General features: G+C 47.9%; 1 protein-coding gene across 1 annotated transcript in view; it reads right to left on the reverse strand.

Annotated features, from left to right (window-relative positions):
* The window catches only part of XRCC5 (X-ray repair cross complementing 5), a 57,747-nt gene that overhangs the window by 8,230 nt on the left and 29,187 nt on the right, over positions 1 to 20,330 (reverse strand). The window contains exons 13-18 of the mRNA XM_054971097.1: positions 19,585 to 19,718; positions 18,229 to 18,425; positions 10,454 to 10,547; positions 8,305 to 8,374; positions 1,455 to 1,564; positions 813 to 909 (exon numbers count right to left, since the gene is read on the reverse strand). Of these exons, the coding sequence (XP_054827072.1) occupies positions 813 to 909; positions 1,455 to 1,564; positions 8,305 to 8,374; positions 10,454 to 10,547; positions 18,229 to 18,425; positions 19,585 to 19,718 (702 nt within the window). The remainder of the gene's footprint in view (positions 1 to 812; positions 910 to 1,454; positions 1,565 to 8,304; positions 8,375 to 10,453; positions 10,548 to 18,228; positions 18,426 to 19,584; positions 19,719 to 20,330) is intronic.

Below are 20,330 nucleotides of genomic sequence, written 5' to 3' on the forward strand. Positions count from 1 at the left end.
GATACATGGTCTTGTAGAGAGAATTTAAATTACAATGGCCTTCCTGAGGCAATGCATTCAGTGGGAAAAGTGTTACCTCTGAGAGTATGGTAATTTCCAGTGACTTATTTCCACACCGCATCATTCGGGTTTCATAGAATTTTAGCTTTTCTTTTCAGTAGCAGCAGTATTTCTACTCTTATACAAATTACTTCCATCCCCAAGTTAGAAATCTTGACAAATGTAGTGGAATAAAACTGTTGAAGATGGTTGAAGTGCCCTGCCATCGCTAACAAATGGCATAATGATGACATTAAAAGCTAAGCCGCCACCTACATAGGAGTCAATTTTGGCTTTGTGGAATATTTGACCAAACCACAGACAATCAACAGATAATATTTGACAAGTATGCCACCCAGCCTAAGCATGAGCGAAGATGTGGTATATGGGTGAAGAGATGAGGTGTGAGCAACTGAAGGCATGGGTAAATAGCTAAACAGCAACCCAGTAATATCTGCTGAAATGTTTTGGCCTTCTTTGGGCTATGCAGACATTGCACCATCTTGTTTAATAGTCCATGCTCAGAGATATCGATTTAATATAATGTTCTGATTTGGAGCAGAGTTTGTGTGCAATGTATGATGCCAGAGTCAACTGTCTAATATACCTTAAAAGAAAAGACTGTTAAAAAGACACCCCAGATTGTCAGCAGACAAGCAATACAACACTAATTCTCCTGGAAAGAAGTGTGATTTTCCTCACAGAATTTGCAGTTTGCCTAAAAACTTTAATCCTCTTATCTTCACATCATGCATTGCAAACATTTGACATACCTTGTATTATGATCTCCCAGAAACCAGATAGGTTTTTATCTTCCACCATTTTTTTCAGGCCTTCCAGAAAATCATTAAAGCACTGCACCTGTGACAACTGAAACAAACAATGACAACAAAGAAACAACACTGAGAAATAAAAGTTAGCTTGACACCAAAGTGACACAGTATTCTTAATTCCTCAGAACAGTCTGTCTGAAGAGAAAGGGGGGAGGGGGGAGAGAATGGAAGCCTTTTTAAACCACTGCACATTCATCTGGTCTCACTGAGAATCAATCTTCTAACATGCAGTGAGTCACTCAAGAAATGACATTTCATATAGCAGCACTGCCTCCTTTGTGATTTGCTTTAAGAACTTATTTAGGAATAGCACAGCTTCTTTTTTGTCTAACAGGTCACAGGTATTGTCTTTCCACATCTGAAAGAAATCCTGTTAGAACCTGCTCTATACTCTGAACGGGTTATAAGACCAAAATAAATAGCACCAAGAGTTTTTTTTTAACTCTCTAGCTAGTATGCCATAAGAGTTTTTGCATCCTTTGATACTGGCTTGATGTCTAATCTCTCACATTTTCAATACTAGGGAGGGTGCATGTCAAATCCCAGCATATAGCAGCAACTAGTTTTCATAATCAGAGTTACCTTAACAGCTTCTTCTCTGAAAACTTTTATGCAGCCAATGCTCTTCATATAGTACAATACACCTCTGTTTTCCAGAAACTGGTGAATGTGTTTTATTAGCTGCTGACTTACTAAAGACAAGGAGAAAAGCACGCACAAATTAGAGAAATTATTCATAACGTGTGATCAATGTTCATATCCATTTATTGGTAATTATATACACTAAGATCAAACTGGCTTCATGTCCTCGAGAAATATTTCTCCTAACACTAGATGAACATTACGCATAATTCAACACAGCAAAACTCAATCTCTTATCCTTAGTGTCGATATGGTCAAAGCTTTTGTCTCTATAAGTAAAAACTTTAAAAAAAAACTCCCAGAGAAAATGGGTTGTGGCTCTTTCTTTCTTAGAACAATTACATCCTTATATACCAATAATATAGCTCAAAGGAAAGTTAATGGCATTAAATCTAATACTTTCGTAATTAACAGAGGCACCCATCAGGGGTGTCCTCTGTCACCCATTCTGTTTGCTATGGCCATTGAACCCTTGGCCAATGATATACGTTTCAATACACAATTAAAGGCATTACAATAGGAAATGAGGAGCACAAGATCTCACTTTTCATGGATGACACTGTCTTGTATATTTCATCTCTAGAGGAGTCACTTTGTGAAATTTCAAATATGTTTAAAAATGTTGGTGCAATCTCTGGACTAAATATTAATCTATCAAAAACAGAAATATACCCGATATTCCTAACTCAAGCTACTGAAGTCAACATACAAAAGTGCTATGAATTTGAATAGGTTAACGATTACTGGCGTTATCTTGGGATCAAAGTCCCATTAGATTTGTCATCTATAATACAAAGGCTGCAATCCACTGATGCTTTTCTTCCAAAGCTGGGTAACAGATCAACCCTCAAATGGAAGAGAGTTCCCAATGATTGTCTCACATCTATATTTATCAGTAATATATGATGGTTACATGAAATGCCAGTTAAGCCTATTTATTTATTCCATGGCATTTCTATAGCCCTAAAAGAACTGAATCACAGTGATGTGAAATATGTGGATTATGATTAAGGCACACAATAGATAAAAATCAATGCTTTTGCAAACACATTTTGTTTTGAAAAATTCAGCTATACTAAGACTCAATTGAAACTTAATACCAAACTATTCATATTATATGAAAACCAGTCTTAAGAAAGAGACAAGCTTGCTCCTGCTATCCCTGTTCCCCGCCCACTCTTCTCTTGTTGTATGGTGAAATAATATGTTACTTCCCCATCACAGCAAATCATAGTTGACTGTTACATCTGACCCAGCAAGCTATTGTTTGTATATGTTCTGCAAACTAGGAATTCAATCAGTGGTTTGTGCCAGTTTGTAAACCTGGTTTTCTGGTTCAAATGGAACAAGATTTACTGCAACAGCCAAATTTGTGTGCAGGCAAAGGACTAGAGAGAATTGTGCAATTGTTTAATGACATAATGTCTGAACTAAACCTAAATAATTCCTGACAATATAGGTTAAAATGATATTAGAATGTAACAAGGAAATACTACACATAATCTCTTTAAACCAGCTCTATGAACTTCTATCAAACCAAACGAAAGCTTGACTTCTATGTTAAAAAATGGATTAGGAGCTAACACATATGACTTTTTAGTCCAACCATTAAAAAGATTGTGACCATCTTTTTCCACATCATGAAGAAACACTGTTCTAACTATCACAAATTGTTTCTGGAAGATTCTGGGAACTTAGCCACCAAATGAATGACCTTACCTAAGAACGCTAACATATTCTTAATTTCACATTTGTTCCAGTTAGGAGATACAAATTCTCTAGTATAAAAAACACGTGTTGCAAGGTGGAAGATTTTGAATGGACAGACAGCAGGAGAGAGTGGGAGGAGAGAAGAGTACATTCTTCTCTCACTACAGGTGCTAATTTTTTGCATTTCTTCCCCTGCTCTAATCACCTTTCACATTTTACCTCTACATTCTATCTTGCTTCTTTGCAACATCCCTCCTACCTTCAGACTGGGATATAAAGACTCAAAGATCTCCATTCCTAATCATATCTGATGAATTGAGATTGATTCTTGAAAGCTTATACCCTGGAAAAATGTCTTGGAGAATTGTAATACCCTGCAGCAGTGATTCTGAACCTTTTGACTTCAGGAACCTCCTTCCACATCAACTTGTCTATCAAACAACCTTTATGCATTAGAGAAGACTGAATATTCTTCAGGTTGCATACTAATTCCACATTTACTTTATTTAAAACATTTATATCCTGTTTTATTTCCTCATACTCAAGGCAGTTCTAGATTTACCAGTTCAGATGCTCTGACACCCTACATGGACTCACAATCCACTTGAATTTTTCCAATGTACCCCAATGGCTGCCCCTTGGGGAAGACAGGTATACTGTTTTCTTCAGGCAAGCTTGCCCACTGTTACTGAGCTCATTGGGAGGGGGAAAAATTAACCAGTCTCTGAGGAACCCCAGAGTTCCTTGGTACACAGTTTGAAAACCAATGATCTTTCTCAATAGTATACATGCTAATTAGAATCTATTCAGGTTCTACAATGCATTCTGCTCTGAAATGACTAGACCCACGTTTGACATACTAGTTAAAAATTTAGCAGCAGAGATAGTGATGGACTGGCCCAATAAGAAACTGGGATAAATTCTACAAATTTTTGGTTCCTCCACAGAACAGATTCCTTGCTTTCTATATTTTTTCATATAACCGACTTCCTAAACAAAAACTTACAATTCCAGCTTCACAAGCAAATCTACTTCCTGCCTCACATGGCTAATGATTTTCTCATAAAACATTACAAATTGCACTAATAAAAATTAAGTCCTGCTGTCGCCTGCACCTCTACCCCCATTTCTAGAGTGCTGCCTTTTCACTGATGTGTTAAATTAAAACCCCAGGAACTGAGAAAGTGTAATAAAAGTCTTGATTGTGAGAAAGACAATCAAGCTTCCAAAAAAAGTTCCAAGTTTATTCTAAAATGCTTATAGTTTTAAAATAAAACAAGAATCTTCTTTCTCTATACCATGAGAAAGCTGAACACACATTAGCCAATTTCTGTTTGGAAATGGCATTTTTGTGATCACTTGCAGGGGACTAAATTCTGCTTGTTCCGTCCCCACCGAGGCAGTTGTTTCAGTACTGGAAACAACTATTGTAAGGAAAAGCAACTGGCATGCCTAAACCCACTACAAGCCCCTTTGGCACACAGCCAAAACACATCATCACTTGCAAACTTCCCCATCATCACTTGCAAACTTCTATAGAACTGGACACAGTAGAAAGAATGGGATTTTTCTTATACCTCAAGATGGTAGTTTGTGTTGTAGCTTTATACACTCATAAGCAGCAAGAATATAACTATTATATTATATAAAATTATATTTGTGTAATTTATATTCAAAGTACAAGTTATGCTGTAGCAAGACAGAAATGGTGCAGACTACCAAGAACTTGATCCATCCTATTTCTCCCCATCACCTTCCTACTCTTCATAAAACTTGAAATTCAAATATAATAAATGAAAATGAACAGCATGGTGCTGATACGCCCAGTCTGAGAGATCTATGGTGTGAAAACAGTATAGTCTAATATATATTTTTTCAGCTCTACCACCATCCTGTAAGCTTGGTCAGCTCTACCATTCACACAGCTAGTGCGGTATGGTGATTATGATGTAGAAACAGGATAGGAAGGAGCTCGGTTTAATTCATCTGGGGGGAAATCCTCCTTGGTTGCCCTTTGGAGTGGGGGTGGGCAGAATGTACACAGAAGTGGCTGTATAACTTTGTCCTTTAAGGTCACTGTCACATACTGATTAGTAAACAATGTCCTCACAGTACAGCCATTTACTACTTAAGTTTTCTTTCAATAAACAAAGGAGCACCTGGAGCTTAAAAAAAATACCAGAAATCTATTGATATCAGGACTTGGGTGCTTTTTGAGCCCGCGGGGGTAAAAAATGTCCCACGGAGAGGTGATCCAAAGAACCACTGAAATGAAGTGTTATCGCTTTCACATGGGCTTTCACTGGAGAATATTTACCTCACCATAGACAGATGTTCCTGGGTTAGAAAAATAACTCCAAACAGCAAATTTCGTGATTAATGATGACTGATGCTTTTCTTTACATTTTATGACTGTTTATATTAATTTTCTAGTATCTTGGGTCCAAAGTTTCTTTACTGGGGAACACTCAATTCTGCTGCCATAAACACAGATGTGTTTGGTGATGGCTGGGCTTTGGCTTGGGGTGGTGATTGTACCCCCAAATATAACATGTACATTTTTTCATGGGTTTTAAATTCCCACATAGAAACAACAGCTGCTGCGTGATTTGGGGCCAGTTTCTTTACCTAACCTGCTTCACAGGATAAGGATATGAGGGAAACTAGAATAAACAATTAGGATTCATTCCAAAAGTAACGTTTAAGTAGTTTTAACAATTTTTTGTTAACTGCATCTGAAACTATTTGTAAAATTTTCTGTTTTTAAAACAACATCTTCACATGCTAAACAACTCTAAGAATTTCACCAATGTCTTTTCCCTAGTGAGTATGCAGACCACACATCACCCAATCTGCCCTGTAGTTATAACAGATTGGTAAATTGGTGTTAAGTGTTCAAGTTTTTCAAACACAGATATCAGATAACTTTAGAGTCAGCTACTGAAACGGTTTCCCATCTCCTGAGCTAATTTAATAACTCTGTGTTAAAAGACATCCCTATCTTGCAGAACTAATGATCCTAATGCACTGTTTATTAGCTAGCTGTTTCATTTTCATCTACTTTGATAGTCTAACTGCTATTTTTGAATGAACAACATTTCTGCTGATTTCATTAAGATGACAGCTGTTGAAAATGGTGCGCTTTATGTGCACTTGATAATCAAATGAATAAGTGTAATAGTGACAGAGGCCTATATCCAAATTGTGTACACACACATTCACACAAACTGATCTCAAAAAGATTTTTTTAAAATGAATAAAACATCACTTGCCTATTCAGTCCTACTCACCTTTTTTTTTAAATTTAGTAATTTATTTAATTTTGAAAAAATCTCACAGGTTTTGAAAAAATGTCATTATCCCCTCTAGCAAAGGGTTGTGTTCCTCTATGTGCCTATGAATGCTTCCCCTCTGTGCCACTCTTGGCAATTTCAGAACTTATCTCTGTAATTAGACATGGGGCTTGTTGAGATGGTATTTTCCTCCATCTTCCTCATGGTAAGATGAAATCAGACTTGCTTGCTTCTCCTGCAGCCGTTATTTGCTCCCCCTCACTCCACACAGAAGATAAATCCCAAATCAGGAAATCATCCATCCAGGACCACATCCAGGACCATCCAGGTAAACTGCTGTTAAGGTTTCACTCATTCCGAAGTATAACAAGCCACTAGATTCCTATTTCATATTTTCTCTTCAGCAGTGAGCACTATCAGGCCACATGCCACTGAAACTACATGAAACCATATCATTCCCTTGGTTATCTTGGTAAAAAGCACAGTGACTGGCTCCAGAGGCGAATATTTCAATATTGCCTCAATTGGAAAGAATTCCCACCTAGTGACATATTTAACTAGTTACCATATTTACAAATGGGTGTGGACCTGCTCAGAAGAATCTGAGGTTTCTTTGAACAATGTTACTGTTGCTGTTACAATTTTGGGGTATATAGTACTCAAAGTGCCTACCTTTGGAATATCCACAGTAGGTATGGATAGAGGTGGGCACGAACTGGGAAAAAAACGAACTGTGCAGTTCATGGCGTTTTATGAACCATGAACTTTCACGAACTTGCCCCAGTTTGGGAACCTGTTTGTGGTTTGTGGTGTTTAAATGCCTCTTTCTGTGCCGCTGCAGAGCATGGAAAGGTGGCATTTAAACCCCCGGATCAGCTGCTTGTTGGGGATCTCCCCAACAAGCAGCTGATCCAAGCCAGTGAGGTTTTAAATGCCCATTTCTGTGCTGCTGCAAAGCGGCATCGAAAGGGTCATTTAAACTCCTGGATCAGCTGCTTGTCGAGATCGGGCTTGGAGCTCCCGGCCGGCTAGCCAAGCCCCACCCGCTGTTTAAATGGACATTTCCCCATTGCTAGGAGCGGCGGGGAAATGGCCATTTAAACAGCGGGTGGGGCTTGGCTGGCCTGCCATGAACTGCTGGCAGGGCAGCGAAGCCCTGCTATTTAAATGATCAGCTGCTTGTTGGGGAGATCCCCAACAAGCAGCTGATCCGGGGGTTTAAATGCCCCTTTCCATGCCACTTTGCAGCAACATGGAAAGGGGCACTGGGGTTTAACACGAACTATGAACCAATTTGTGGAAGTTCGTGGAAAACCAGCTTCCAAGAACTACTAGGTTGCGAAGCACGAACTGGCCCGGTTCGTGCTGAAATTTAGTTCGCATTCTGGTTCGTGCCCATTTCTATATATGGAGCATATAAATAAATGGGGAAAAATGTGTCTAGCACACAAACATCTGGTTAAGTTTTTTTAACTCTCACTGTATTCAGAATTATAGTATCTTCCTTAATTTTCAGTCACTTTCTCTAAATGCATTCTCTTCTCACTTGTAAAGACCAGGAGATGATCCCAAGAATGAATTTCCTAGTTTGAGGGCCCCATTTTCAGAGCAATCCACATGAGCAACATACCAATACATCTCATTCCCAACCCAGAAATACTTTTCTACAAGCATGCAGGAATAATCATTGCAGAAGTTGGTTGATTTACAAAAATGGAGTTGGTGATTCTTGAGCTCAGCACTCTGAATCCTTCCAAATATAACTTTTTTAAAATAGAGCCACTTACCTTCCTTGAAGTTAACATTCTTCTGCCTCACCAGAACTCTGAAGTTTTCTGCTGGATTAACACTTCCGACCTAAAAAATAACACAGTATTACATCAACCACTGCACTTTTAAAAGCAAAGTTGGAACTCAGTTGGCCTTTTTCTCTTCTTATGGAAGCAATTGAGTCTTGGGGTCCTCATTACACCGAATGAGGTGAATACATTTATTTATTTATAGGTTTATATTCTGATTTCTCCCCAGTGGGTACCAGAAAGGGCTCATAACAACATTCACCCCTCCTCCATCTTAACCTCACAACTATCACTCTGTGATTTAGGTTAAGCCAAGAGAGTCTGATTAGTAACCAGCAAACTTCCATGGCAAAATGGATATTCAAACCTGGGTCTTCCAGATCCTAGTCTGACATTGTAACTATTACACCATGGTGGCTCTCAAAACAGATACTACACAAGTGCAGCAGGGATCTAGTTTTGTTAATTCAATTAAAAAACCTCAGAAAGAGAAGAAAAATCTTCTGAATTAAGAACAGGCTGCAGACTTTAAAACCTTCATCATTATTGACAGTAACAGTTCTTGCTTTAGTATATTACATGAAATCTCCATTGATTTAACTGCTGAGTTGTTATAAAATGTTTGCAGACATTCGCAGAACAACACCTGCCAACATAAAAGTCTACGTCCAGGGATGAGAAAGTAGCTTTATGACAATTGTGGTCAAATGCTAGACCGCATGTGTGAAAGTTATGCAAACAGGGTTGGTGTATGTGATTGCTGAAATAAACACGGCATGTATTAAGAGACAAAAAATGTATTTGAGAATTTTCAAAGATCTCAACTTATTGCAACACTGGTGTTAAATTTCTCAAACAAATAAGGGCTGTTTTAGATATCAGGACATTCCTATATGAAAACACTTTAAGTGTAACAAAGTAACTGTGCACAAGTCATACATAATGTGTGATAATCACATGCAACTGTTTCAGGTAGGTAGCTGTGTTGGTCTCTAGTAGATCAGCAGGATTTGAGACCAGTGGCACCTTAGAGACCAAGAAGATTTTCAAGGTATAAGCTTTGAGAGTCAAAACTCCCCTCTTCAAATACAGGCCTGTGACATCCTAATATGTAAAATACCATACCACATATTGCAATTTGTCTTTTCCATATAAAAATGTACATTTGAAGAAGCCTTGAATTTCCATCATCCCTTAGAAAGCTTCCTTTCTCTTTTCTTTTTTTAAAGGCAGTTTAACTGCATTGTATTTAATATGTAAAATAACTCTACCTGTTTAGAATATTTACATACTACCTTTTCCAACACAATGTGAAATGTTTCTTCATATACTCAATTTATTTAAATTGTGGTCATGTACTTAAGGACAGCATATAGTTTGATGGTGCCTTAGAAGTATTAGGAACAAATGAAAATCTACAAGGAGTCCATCTACTGATAAAGAGGCTTCAGTTTTCAGCTTGTAACCAGTAAATTATCTGGTAACAGAACCATGCCAGAGTCAATCCATCTGTTTGACATTTGGGTCCCTCAATATTCCATCCTCCATGTAAACAACTTATGAAATCTTCAATTCTTTTTCTTTTCCCAGCTATACACTTAATTGTTTTTATGGATGTGATCCTAAGTGCATTTATGTGGCCATAAAGCTTAGTGAAACTTACTTCCACATATTATGATCACAGAGCACATGAGGCTCATTCACATAGATTTCAATGAATGAAACCATGTTTCAATTTTGGAGCACTAATGATCACCAAAGTTGCGGCTCTTGAAATCTGCACGTTCTCAGGTCACATGGACATTGCTCACAGAAGTGTACCAATGGCATATGAAGGGAGAAGACATCAGCAGCAAGTAAAGTGCAAACTGACTCTGAATCATTCTTGGTTTTTCCATCTTGGAATATGGTCCTGAACAATAGGGTCAAGTTCCTATGGAGCCAGGAGCGTGAAACCTCCTCGGTGACCCTCATCTTGCCCAGCTGAGAGCTAATCCTCCCTCTTTCAGGGAGTACATCAGAGGCTACAATGATCCTGCTCTCTTTCTCTGACTGTAAATATCTCAGGGAATGAGGCTGTTAAGCACTGTAGCCAATCTAACTTGTTGACAGCAACTCTTGCACAAAAGGTACTCACTGTGGTGACATCGCCTTCAGCAAGTTTCCCAATGCTGAAGTCACTTTCATCGTCTTCATTTTTTGCCTTTTTAGCATTGGGCCCATCTTCACTACTGGAATTGGACAAGGTAAGAATATAAGACTCTGAAGGGACTGACAGGGTGGGGGAGGGGAGGACAATTAATAGAGCAATTTACATAAGAAGCACATGTTCTCTGATGACACTTTCAGGAGTACCATTTCACTCATGCAACCTGACCAATTATACCTTGTTTCAGTCAGAGAAGAGCACCAGCAAAACACAAAGGATCAGATCACCCTAAATGGGATGCCCACCCATTCCTCTGCTTAGAGACCCTAAAGTCAAATACTGTCCCCGTTTACTGCCATATCATAGCAACTTACAACTTTCACAATATTCTGCATTCACACCAGATTCCGTTTGATGATTAAATTGACATGAGAGATAATGGAAATTCAACAATGAAAGAAGAAATCTATTTACCTTTCCAATATAATTTGCTAGTTCCCATCTTGAAACTGAAAGCTATTAAGTATCTGTGTACATAGAAAACCTGGATGTCTCCTAATCCATCTTCTTGATCAGCATACATAAGAGCCTGATAAACTTCCACTCAGAGTTGTTAAGTACTCACTAGACAAATCCCAATTAAGTATGCGAGACCCCTCTTTGTAGAATGACCTTTTGAAACAGCTTTCAAAAGGCAAACCTAACTTTCAGCAATACGTAGTGTCATTTTTTACATCTTGCACTCACACACAGGCTGTTGCCAACTCCAACAGGGATTAAGACTGCAGCCTGATGTTACTACAGAAGCATGGAAGCTGCCTACCATACATGAACCAAACCCACACCATTCTGTCTAAACATTACTAGAAGAGCCACATAGAGGGGTTGAACAGCATATTTATTTTGCAAGCCAGTGCTGTCCTCCCTTTTGCAGAAGGTGTAAACATGCTCTTCGCTTGGTGCATGATTCCTTCATTCAGACATTATCAGAATGATGTAGAAGAGAGTGGCACTGTCCGGGGTGGGCCCTCCCCCCCCGGACTGGACCCGACCCCCCACCCCCTCGGGAGCCCACCACCAGCCCCCCGAGCCCCGCCCAGCCCCCCAACCTACCTGGGAGCCCACGGCACAGGGTTCGGAGGGGACGTCGACCCTCGGCTTCCCGGCCGCGCTCCCGCTTGCGCCCCCGCCGCCGCGGGAGCCGCGAGACCTGCCGCCACCGACGCAGCCTTCACAGGGGCAGCGGGGCCCGCCGCCGCCGCTGCGAGAACCGCCGGGTCTGCCGCCGCCGCCGCCGCCGCCGGGAGAGTTGAGCCCGGCGCCGCCGTTGCCGCGGCGGGGCCGGCCGCGGCCGCGGCCGCCTCTCGCGACCGCGGAGCGGCCGGAGCCGGGCGGGCGGAAGGAGGGACGCCCAGCGAGACATCCCCGCTCTGGGTTGGCTGGATGGCTCCTGGGAGGGCTCCCCGGTCTGAAGCGGCACCGGGGATTGGTGAAGGGTGGTGGAGGGAAGAAACAGGCACTAGAGAGAGGGCAGGGGGAGGAAGGGTGACGGAAGGGCAGGGGAACCAACCAGGCGGGAGTAGCCAGGTGTTAGCGACTAGGGCAGATGAGCCAGGGGAGAGGGTTGGTGGAAAGCCAGGGGGCAGAGCCAGGAGGGACTATAAGAAGGGAGCTCCCAGTGACGCCGAGGAGGAGACGGCTAGTTGGAAGGTTGGACACAGAGAGAGAGCGAGTATATTCCAGAACGCCAGATAGGAGGCAGAGCTTGGTGCTTGAACCACTGCCCCTATCCAGTCTGAGGCCGAGGGAGCACCTTCAACCTCCCCCTGGTGGTCACCCCCGGGACGGCAGGACGCGGGGAAGGCGCGGCCGGCGGGGCGGGGCCTCACAAACTGGTGGAGAATGCAGGCACTGGCAGCCCCGTGAGGCACCCGCGCCCGCACCTGCCCACTCCAGCCGGCTGGAGCAGCCCCCGACCCCTCCTGCGCCCGGCGGTGTTGAAAGCGGCGAGTGTGGAGACCCCTGCCGAGACTGCAGGCTCCACGATGGATCTCACGCAGTTTGGCCAGTGGCTAGCCGAGCACCAGGGGCAACTATTGAAGGAGGTGGCCCAACAGCAACTGGATGCGCAAGCCGCTCTCGCGCGTCAGCAGCAGGACGCCCAGGCAAACCTCATCCAGAACCTTCAACAGGCGTTGGCTGGCGCCGGGGCCGGGGCCGCCGGAGGCGCCGGACCCAACCCCAGGCCGCCGTTCCACCTCGCTAAGCTAGGCCCGGAGGATGACGTGGATGCGTTCTTGGAGGCCTTCGAGCGTACCGCCGAGGCGGCAGGGTGGGCACCGGGCCAGTGGGCCTTCATCATCGGGCCTTACCTTACAGGGGAGGCGCAGGCCGCCCTGAAGGCCCTTCCCAAGGCCGAAAGCGCGGACTACGCGAGGCTTAAGGAGGCGATATTGGATCGCTACGAAATCACCCCGGAGACTTACCGGCAGAAGTTCCGGTCCATCGCCTTCCAGAAGACTGACCGGCCTCGCACCCTGGTGGCCAATCTCCAGGATGCCGCCTACCGCTGGCTGAAGCCCACCTCGGATGACGGCCGGAGGATTGCTGACCAAGTGGTCCTCGAGCAGCTGCTCCAGGTGATTCCGACGCGGGCTCGAAACTGGGTGGCCTATAATAAGCCCGCCACCCTGAAAGAAGCCACCACGCTGTGGGAAAACGTGCTGCCGTGGAAGCCCCGGGAGCCCCCTGGAGCCGCCGCCCCGCCCCCGGCCCCCAGCCCCCGCCCCGCCCCCGCCCCCGCCCGCGCCCCGCCCCCGCAGCCCCCCCCGCCCCGGACCAGGCCCCCCCCCCCCCCGCCGCTCCCCGCCCCCCCCCCGGGACGCCCCCCCGGCACCCCGCCCCTGCCCCGCTGAATCGAGCAACCGGAGGACCCTCGGCCGGGCCCCGACTAGCTCTCCCGCCGCCCGTAACCCCCGCTACGCCTAAGCCCGGCAGCTCAGCTAGGGAGCCGGGAGACAAAGGGCCGTGCTTCACCTGCGGGCAACGGGGGCACTGGAAAAGAGAATGCCCCCTCATGGAGTGCGACCTGGGCTGGGACACGGCCCTGCCCGCAACGAGCCGGGCCCCCCGGCCTCCCCCTATGCTTGTCTTGGTCTCGGTGATGGGTAGGAAGTTGACGGCACTCCTCGACAGCGGGAGCTCCGTGTCAATGATCCGCTCCCACCTCCTGCCCGCAGACCTCCCGGTGGTCCGTCAGGCCGTCATCGCCTGTGTCCACAACCATGTGGAGGAATGCCCCGTCGTCTTGGCCCCAGTGACGTACCGGGGCCAGACCTGCGAGACGCCCTTGGCCCGGGTACAGGCTCTCCCCTACCCAGTCTTGCTGGGGAGGGATTCCCCCCACTTCCGCCCCGCCATGAAGACGGCCCTTCCCCCGGATCTGGAGGAAGTTGGGGAGGTCATGGTCGGGGACGACGAAGGAGACGCCGAGGGACACCCGGAGGAGAATGGAATCGGGGATGTCCCAGCCCAACTCCGCCGGGGATGGGGAACCGAGCCCCGATTCGCCGCCGCCCAGGCCGAGGATCCCTCGCTGGAAAGCCTACGCCGGATGACCGCGGTAAGTGAGGGACGGGTCCTTGATCCCCGCCGAGCAGGACGGCTACCGCGGGTCATCCAAGTAGGAGGGCGCTGGTACCACTTAGTGAAAGGAGGACCAGGGGAAGTGGCCCAGCTGTTGGTCCCAACTGCCTACCGCCCAGAGGTCCTCAAGGCCGCCCACGACCACCCCTGGGGCGGCCATCAGGGTGCGCGAAGCACTGCGGCCCGGATTGAAGCCCACTTCTTCTGGCCGGGGCTAGCCAAGGAGGTCAAACGCTACTGTCAGGCTTGCCCGCTGTGCCAGCGGCAAGCCAGCCGCCGTCCAGCCCGGGCCCCGTTGGCCCCGCTACCCATCATCGAGGAGCCCTTCTCCAGAGTGGCCATGGACTTCGTCGGCCCGTTGCCACGGATGCCACGGGGAGCCCGTTACATCCTGGTCCTGATGGACTATGCTACCCGGTACCCTGAAGCCATTCCCCTGCGCGACATGAAGGCCCCGGGGGTCGCCCGGGTGCTGCTGCGATTCTTCGCTCAGGTAGGATTGCCCCGGGAGCTGCTGTCGGACTGCGGGAAGCCTTTCACGGCCCAGCTCACCAGACATCTGTGCCGTACGCTGCAAGTACGGCAAATCTTCACCAGTGTCTACCACCCCCAAACCGACGGGCTGGTGGAGAGGTTCAACCAGACTCTGAAGGCGATGATCCGCAAGTTAGCCCATGACCGCCCCCGCCAGTGGGATTTGTACATAGACCCCTTGCTCTTCGCGGTCCGCGAGACACCCCAGGCCTCTACGGGATATGCCCCCTTCGAGCTCCTGTATGGGCGGCGACCCCGGGGGATACTGGGACTGGTGGGGGAGCAGTGGGCCCCGAGGGCCGACCCCGAGGGACGACCCGCCCCCGAGTATGTTCAGGACCTCCAAGACCGGCTGGAGACCTGTCGGGCCGCCGCCCGGGAACATCTACGGGAAGCCCAGCGGGCCCAGAAGGCCTACTACGACCGGGGAGCCAAAGCTCGGACATTCCAGGTGGGGGCGAAGGTCCTTGTCCACCATCGGGTCATGGGGCCGGGCCCAGGGGCCCCGTGGCGGGGACCCTACCCCGTCACCAAAGTGCGGGGGCCCCTGTCGTATGAAGTCCAGTGCGGGCCGAGCCCCCGACACCGGAAGAGACTGCACATTAATGACCTGAAAGCCTGGCACGAGGCGGAGGCGCACCAGTGCAACCTGTCGCCCGACCCCCTAGAACTCCCCGCTGGCGAGTTGCCGTGGACCCCGAGCGGACTCGCCGAAGAGGAGCCCGTCCTGGACACGGACCTCCAGGACGATCAACGGGCGCAGGCAAGGGCAGTGATCCGACAGAACCCAGGTCTTTTCTCCTGCCGACCGGGCCGGACCACTATGCTGTCTCACCACATACCTACACCCCCGGGGCAAGTGGCAAGGACCCCCTGGAGGCCACTCCCCCTAAAACGGTGGGAAGTCGTGGCCAAGGAAGTGGAGGACATGCTCCGCCTCGACGTCATCGAGCCCTCTCGTAGTGCGTGGCGGAGCCCCATTGTGCTAGTGGGGAAACCGGACGGCTCCGTACGCTTCTGTGTGGACTACCGGCAGGTCAATGCCATCGCCACCTTCGATGCCTATCCCATGCCCCGGGCTGACGTACTGATCGACCAACTCGGAACGGCGCGCTACCTGTCAGCCCTGGACCTCACAAAGGGGTATTGGCAAATACCCATGGCACCCGAAGACCGGGAGAAAACGGCCTTCGCGACCCCCCAAGGCCTGTTCCAATTCAAAGTCATGCCCTTCGGGCTGCATGGGGCCGCCGCCACCTTTCAACGCCTCGTGGACCAGGTGCTGGCCCACTGCCAGGGGTTCGCCCGAGCCTATATAGATGACATCATCATCTTTAGCCCGGACTGGACGTCACATCTACAGCACCTGAGTGCGGTCCTGGCAGCCCTAGCCGGGGCCGGCTTGCGAGTCAACCCGCGCAAGAGCCGGATCGGGTTCCAGGAACTCACGTACTTGGGATTCCAGGTGGGTCGCGGGGTCTTACGCCCCGTACCCGACAAAGTCACGACGTTGGAGCAGAGCCCCCGTCCTCGAACCAAGCGGCAGATGCGGCGCTTCTTGGGGCTGGTGGGCTACTACAGTAAATTCATACCCCACTTCGCCAGCCAGGCCAGCCCACTCTCCAACTGCCTGCGCAAGGACCAACCGGCTACCATACACTGGGACCCCGACCGGCTCCGTGCCTTTGAAGCCCTACGCCGGGCCCTGTCAGGGGCCCCCGTGTTGCGGAACCCCGACTTTGAGCAACCGTTCCTCGTACACACGGACGCCTCCGACGTGGGGCTGGGGGCGGTCCTCTCCCAGGAAGTCGACGGTCAAGAGCACCCCGTGTTGTTTATCAGCCGGAAGCTGCAACCGGCAGAAGTCAGATACGCTACCGTAGAGAAAGAGGCCCTGGCGGTGAAGTGGGCAGTGGGGGCACTTCAGTTTTACCTTGCCAACAACCCCTTCACCCTGGTCACGGACCACGCCCCCCTGCTATGGATGGCCCGCATGAAGGACCACAACCCACGGGTTCTCAGGTGGTACCTCTCTCTGCTCCCTTTCAGCTTCCAGCTCCGACACCGTCCGGGACGGCTCCATGCGAATGCGGACTACATGTCGCGAATCCCGGAACATTCCACGGACCAGGAGGCTCCCGACCCCCAGGGGGGGTGTGTGTCCGGGGTGGGCCCTCCCCCCCCGGACTGGACCCGACCCCCCACCCCCTCGGGAGCCCACCACCAGCCCCCCGAGCCCCGCCCAGCCCCCCAACCTACCTGGGAGCCCACGGCACAGGGTTCGGAGGGGACGTCGACCCTCGGCTTCCCGGCCGCGCTCCCGCTTGCGCCCCCGCCGCCGCGGGAGCCGCGAGACCTGCCGCCACCGACGCAGCCTTCACAGGGGCAGCGGGGCCCGCCGCCGCCGCTGCGAGAACCGCCGGGTCTGCCGCCGCCGCCGCCGCCGCCGGGAGAGTTGAGCCCGGCGCCGCCGTTGCCGTGGCGGGGCCGGCCGCGGCCGCGGCCGCCTCTCGCGACCGCGGAGCGGCCGGAGCCGGGCGGGCTGCCCGGCGGGATGACGGCCGCGCGGCAGAGAAGCGGGAGCGGCGGACGGAGGAGAGTAGCTCCGACGCCGCCGCAGCCACCCGGGGAGGTGGCTCCGGGGCGAGCGCGGCCCAGCGCGGGGAGGGGGAAAGCCCAGATGGGGCGGGCGGAAGGAGGGACGCCCAGCGAGACATCCCCGCTCTGGGTTGGCTGGATGGCTCCTGGGAGGGCTCCCCGGTCTGAAGCGGCACCGGGGATTGGTGAAGGGTGGTGGAGGGAAGAAACAGGCACTAGAGAGAGGGCAGGGGGAGGAAGGGTGACGGAAGGGCAGGGGAACCAACCAGGCGGGAGTAGCCAGGTGTTAGCGACTAGGGCAGATGAGCCAGGGGAGAGGGTTGGTGGAAAGCCAGGGGGCAGAGCCAGGAGGGACTATAAGAAGGGAGCTCCCAGTGACGCCGAGGAGGAGACGGCTAGTTGGAAGGTTGGACACAGAGAGAGAGCGAGTATATTCCAGAACGCCAGATAGGAGGCAGAGCTTGGTGCTTGAACCACTGCCCCTATCCAGTCTGAGGCCGAGGGAGCACCTTCAACCTCCCCCTGGTGGTCACCCCCGGGACGGCAGGACGCGGGGAAGGCGCGGCCGGCGGGGCGGGGCCTCACAGGCACTCACAGTGATTCTTAACTTTTGGATCAGGTCTGTGTCACCAAATACGATATGCCAAACAAGGTAACATGTTTGTATTAAAAGAAATAAACATACCAGAGAATAAGATCAAGATGTGTAGCCATGTTAGTCTGTCTGTAGCAGTAGAAAACAGCAAGAGACCAGTAGTACCTATAAGACTAACAAAATTTGTAGTAGGGTATGAGCTTTCGTGAGCCACAGCTCACTTCTTCATGAAAGTTCATACTCTACCACAAATTTTGTTAGTCTTATAGGTGCTACCAGACTCTTGCTCTTTTTATACAAGAGAATGTATATTTAAGTGTCTCATCTTGAATATTTAGGGGAGGAAATCATAAACAGCTAAAGAACAGATGATCCCAATATGTAAACTCACTTGTCTTTGAAGATATTCTGAGCTGTCTTCTGTTCTTTTATTTTGCCTGCATCCTTCAAGGGGAAGAGTGCTTTCAATTTTTTAAGAGGATCCTGGCATCTCTCCATCACTTCTTGAGGTGTCCCCAGCATGTCTGTGAGGTGCTTTTCAAGAGGAGGCAGAGGTGCATCAGGGTGGAAAGCCTTATGCTGTAGGCACTGGGGACAGAACACAAGAGTAACTAGACATCTAGCTCACTTTAGCTTCTAATGTCCAATACCGCTTTTCATGAATACAGCAGAAATTTTAATATTTGAACAATCATTCATGGCTGTTGTGGGTTTTCCGGGCTGTATTGCCGTGGTCTTGGCATTGTAGTTCCTGACGTTTCGCCAGCAGCTGTGGCTGGCATCTTCAGAGGTGTAGCACCAAAAGACAGAGATCTCTCAGTGTCACAGTGTGGAAAGCCACAGCTGCTGGCGAAACGTCAGGAACTACAATGCTAAGACCACGGCAATACAGCCCAGAAAACCCACAACAGCCATGGTTCTCCGGCCGTGAAAGCCTTCGACAATACAATCATTCATGGCATAAAAGTTAAGGGTTAAAATGATAAGACTATGCTATGCTGTAAGAATATGTCTCTCATAGATTAAAGTAACAAAGGAATTCCCCCAGAGAAACACATGATGGATTTGCCAAAAGCACAACTGATACCAGTACAACTATCAGCACTTCAAGATCCCATAAAAGCGCCGCTAAAAAAAATTAAACCTGAATTTTGCTCTTTTAATCAATTTCCTTTTCTAAGTACACAAAATGGTTGAAAATATTCCACATGAAATCAGAAACTGTATGTTCCCAACAGCTTCAGCTTTCCTGTCAGAATACATTAGGTTTTTACAGTAATTTCTAGGATGCACTCTGATACTTTCTGTACTAAAATACTGAATTATTTTATGCTGCCCACACATTTTCTGTGAGATTGCATTAAATAAGTGATGATGGCCACAGAAGGTTATTCGACACTGATGCAGGTGGATGGTGGTGGAGATATGCTACATAATTTAAGCAGCTGCACTCCCTGCTTTCTGATACCACAAAACGTATAAACAGAGTACAGTGGTCCCCCAAGACCCAAAATGCAGCAGCAGGAATGACTGAAACAGTCCTGCTCTTTTTCGCTCCTATATCCTCAACTGGATCACTTTTTTACTGAGAAAGCAATAGGGTGAGATATTTGGTTTCAAGCTACAGACTTAGGTCTTACCACATCAGTTCCAAACCAGCTGTTGTTCTTAAGACTGGTAAAAAGGAGAAAATGCATGAAGAAACATAAAATGTTTTAACATAATGGTGGCAACATTATAATTGTACCTGGAACAATCGTTGGAATTGAGGGTTTGGGAACTTGCTGGTTTTAAATATATCCTCCATTGTCCCTTCTATCTCATCTTCATAAATCAAATTCATAGAATCAATCAGGGAGTCAACTGCACACAACTGATCTTCTGTGCCATCAAATATAGACAAGAAATGTTAAATACATTTTCAAGACACAGATGTATTATAGTAATTTCATGTCTTTTCACAAGAGTTCCGCAGAAGCAAAGAGAACCTACTATCCTTCAGGGCCTCACAATTTCAAACTAGCAAAGTATACATTACTAGAATGACTTTACCCTGAAGCCAATGGAAGCCATTTAAGACTGAGGGGAAATACAAAGCAGCCACAATCAGGCACACAGCTGAAGTGGAAGTTTCTGACAGAAGATGTGACATTCTAGGGATTGGGAAGTAGCACATGTAATGATTATTTCTTAAATAAAATAATGGGGGAGATTCAGGAAATTATGTTAACTTCTTCCAGGTAAATTGTTGAAAATCCTTATTAAGAAAGATAAAAATTGGGGACACCCAATGAAACAAATGGGCAGCAGATTAAGTAAGTTTTCACAGAATACATTGCAAACTTTTGTAACTCCCTGCCATACAGTGTACTGACCACCACTAATTTATACGGCTTTAAATTCAAATTCTTAGAGGGAAGGTCGATCAATGACTCAGAGGTAGTATATTAGTGAATACTAGTTGCTGGAAGAACAACCGGGCGGGGGGGGGAG

This window comes from Eublepharis macularius, chromosome 2 (assembly GCF_028583425.1).
Source record: "Eublepharis macularius isolate TG4126 chromosome 2, MPM_Emac_v1.0, whole genome shotgun sequence".
Taxonomy (NCBI): domain Eukaryota; kingdom Metazoa; phylum Chordata; class Lepidosauria; order Squamata; family Eublepharidae; genus Eublepharis; species Eublepharis macularius.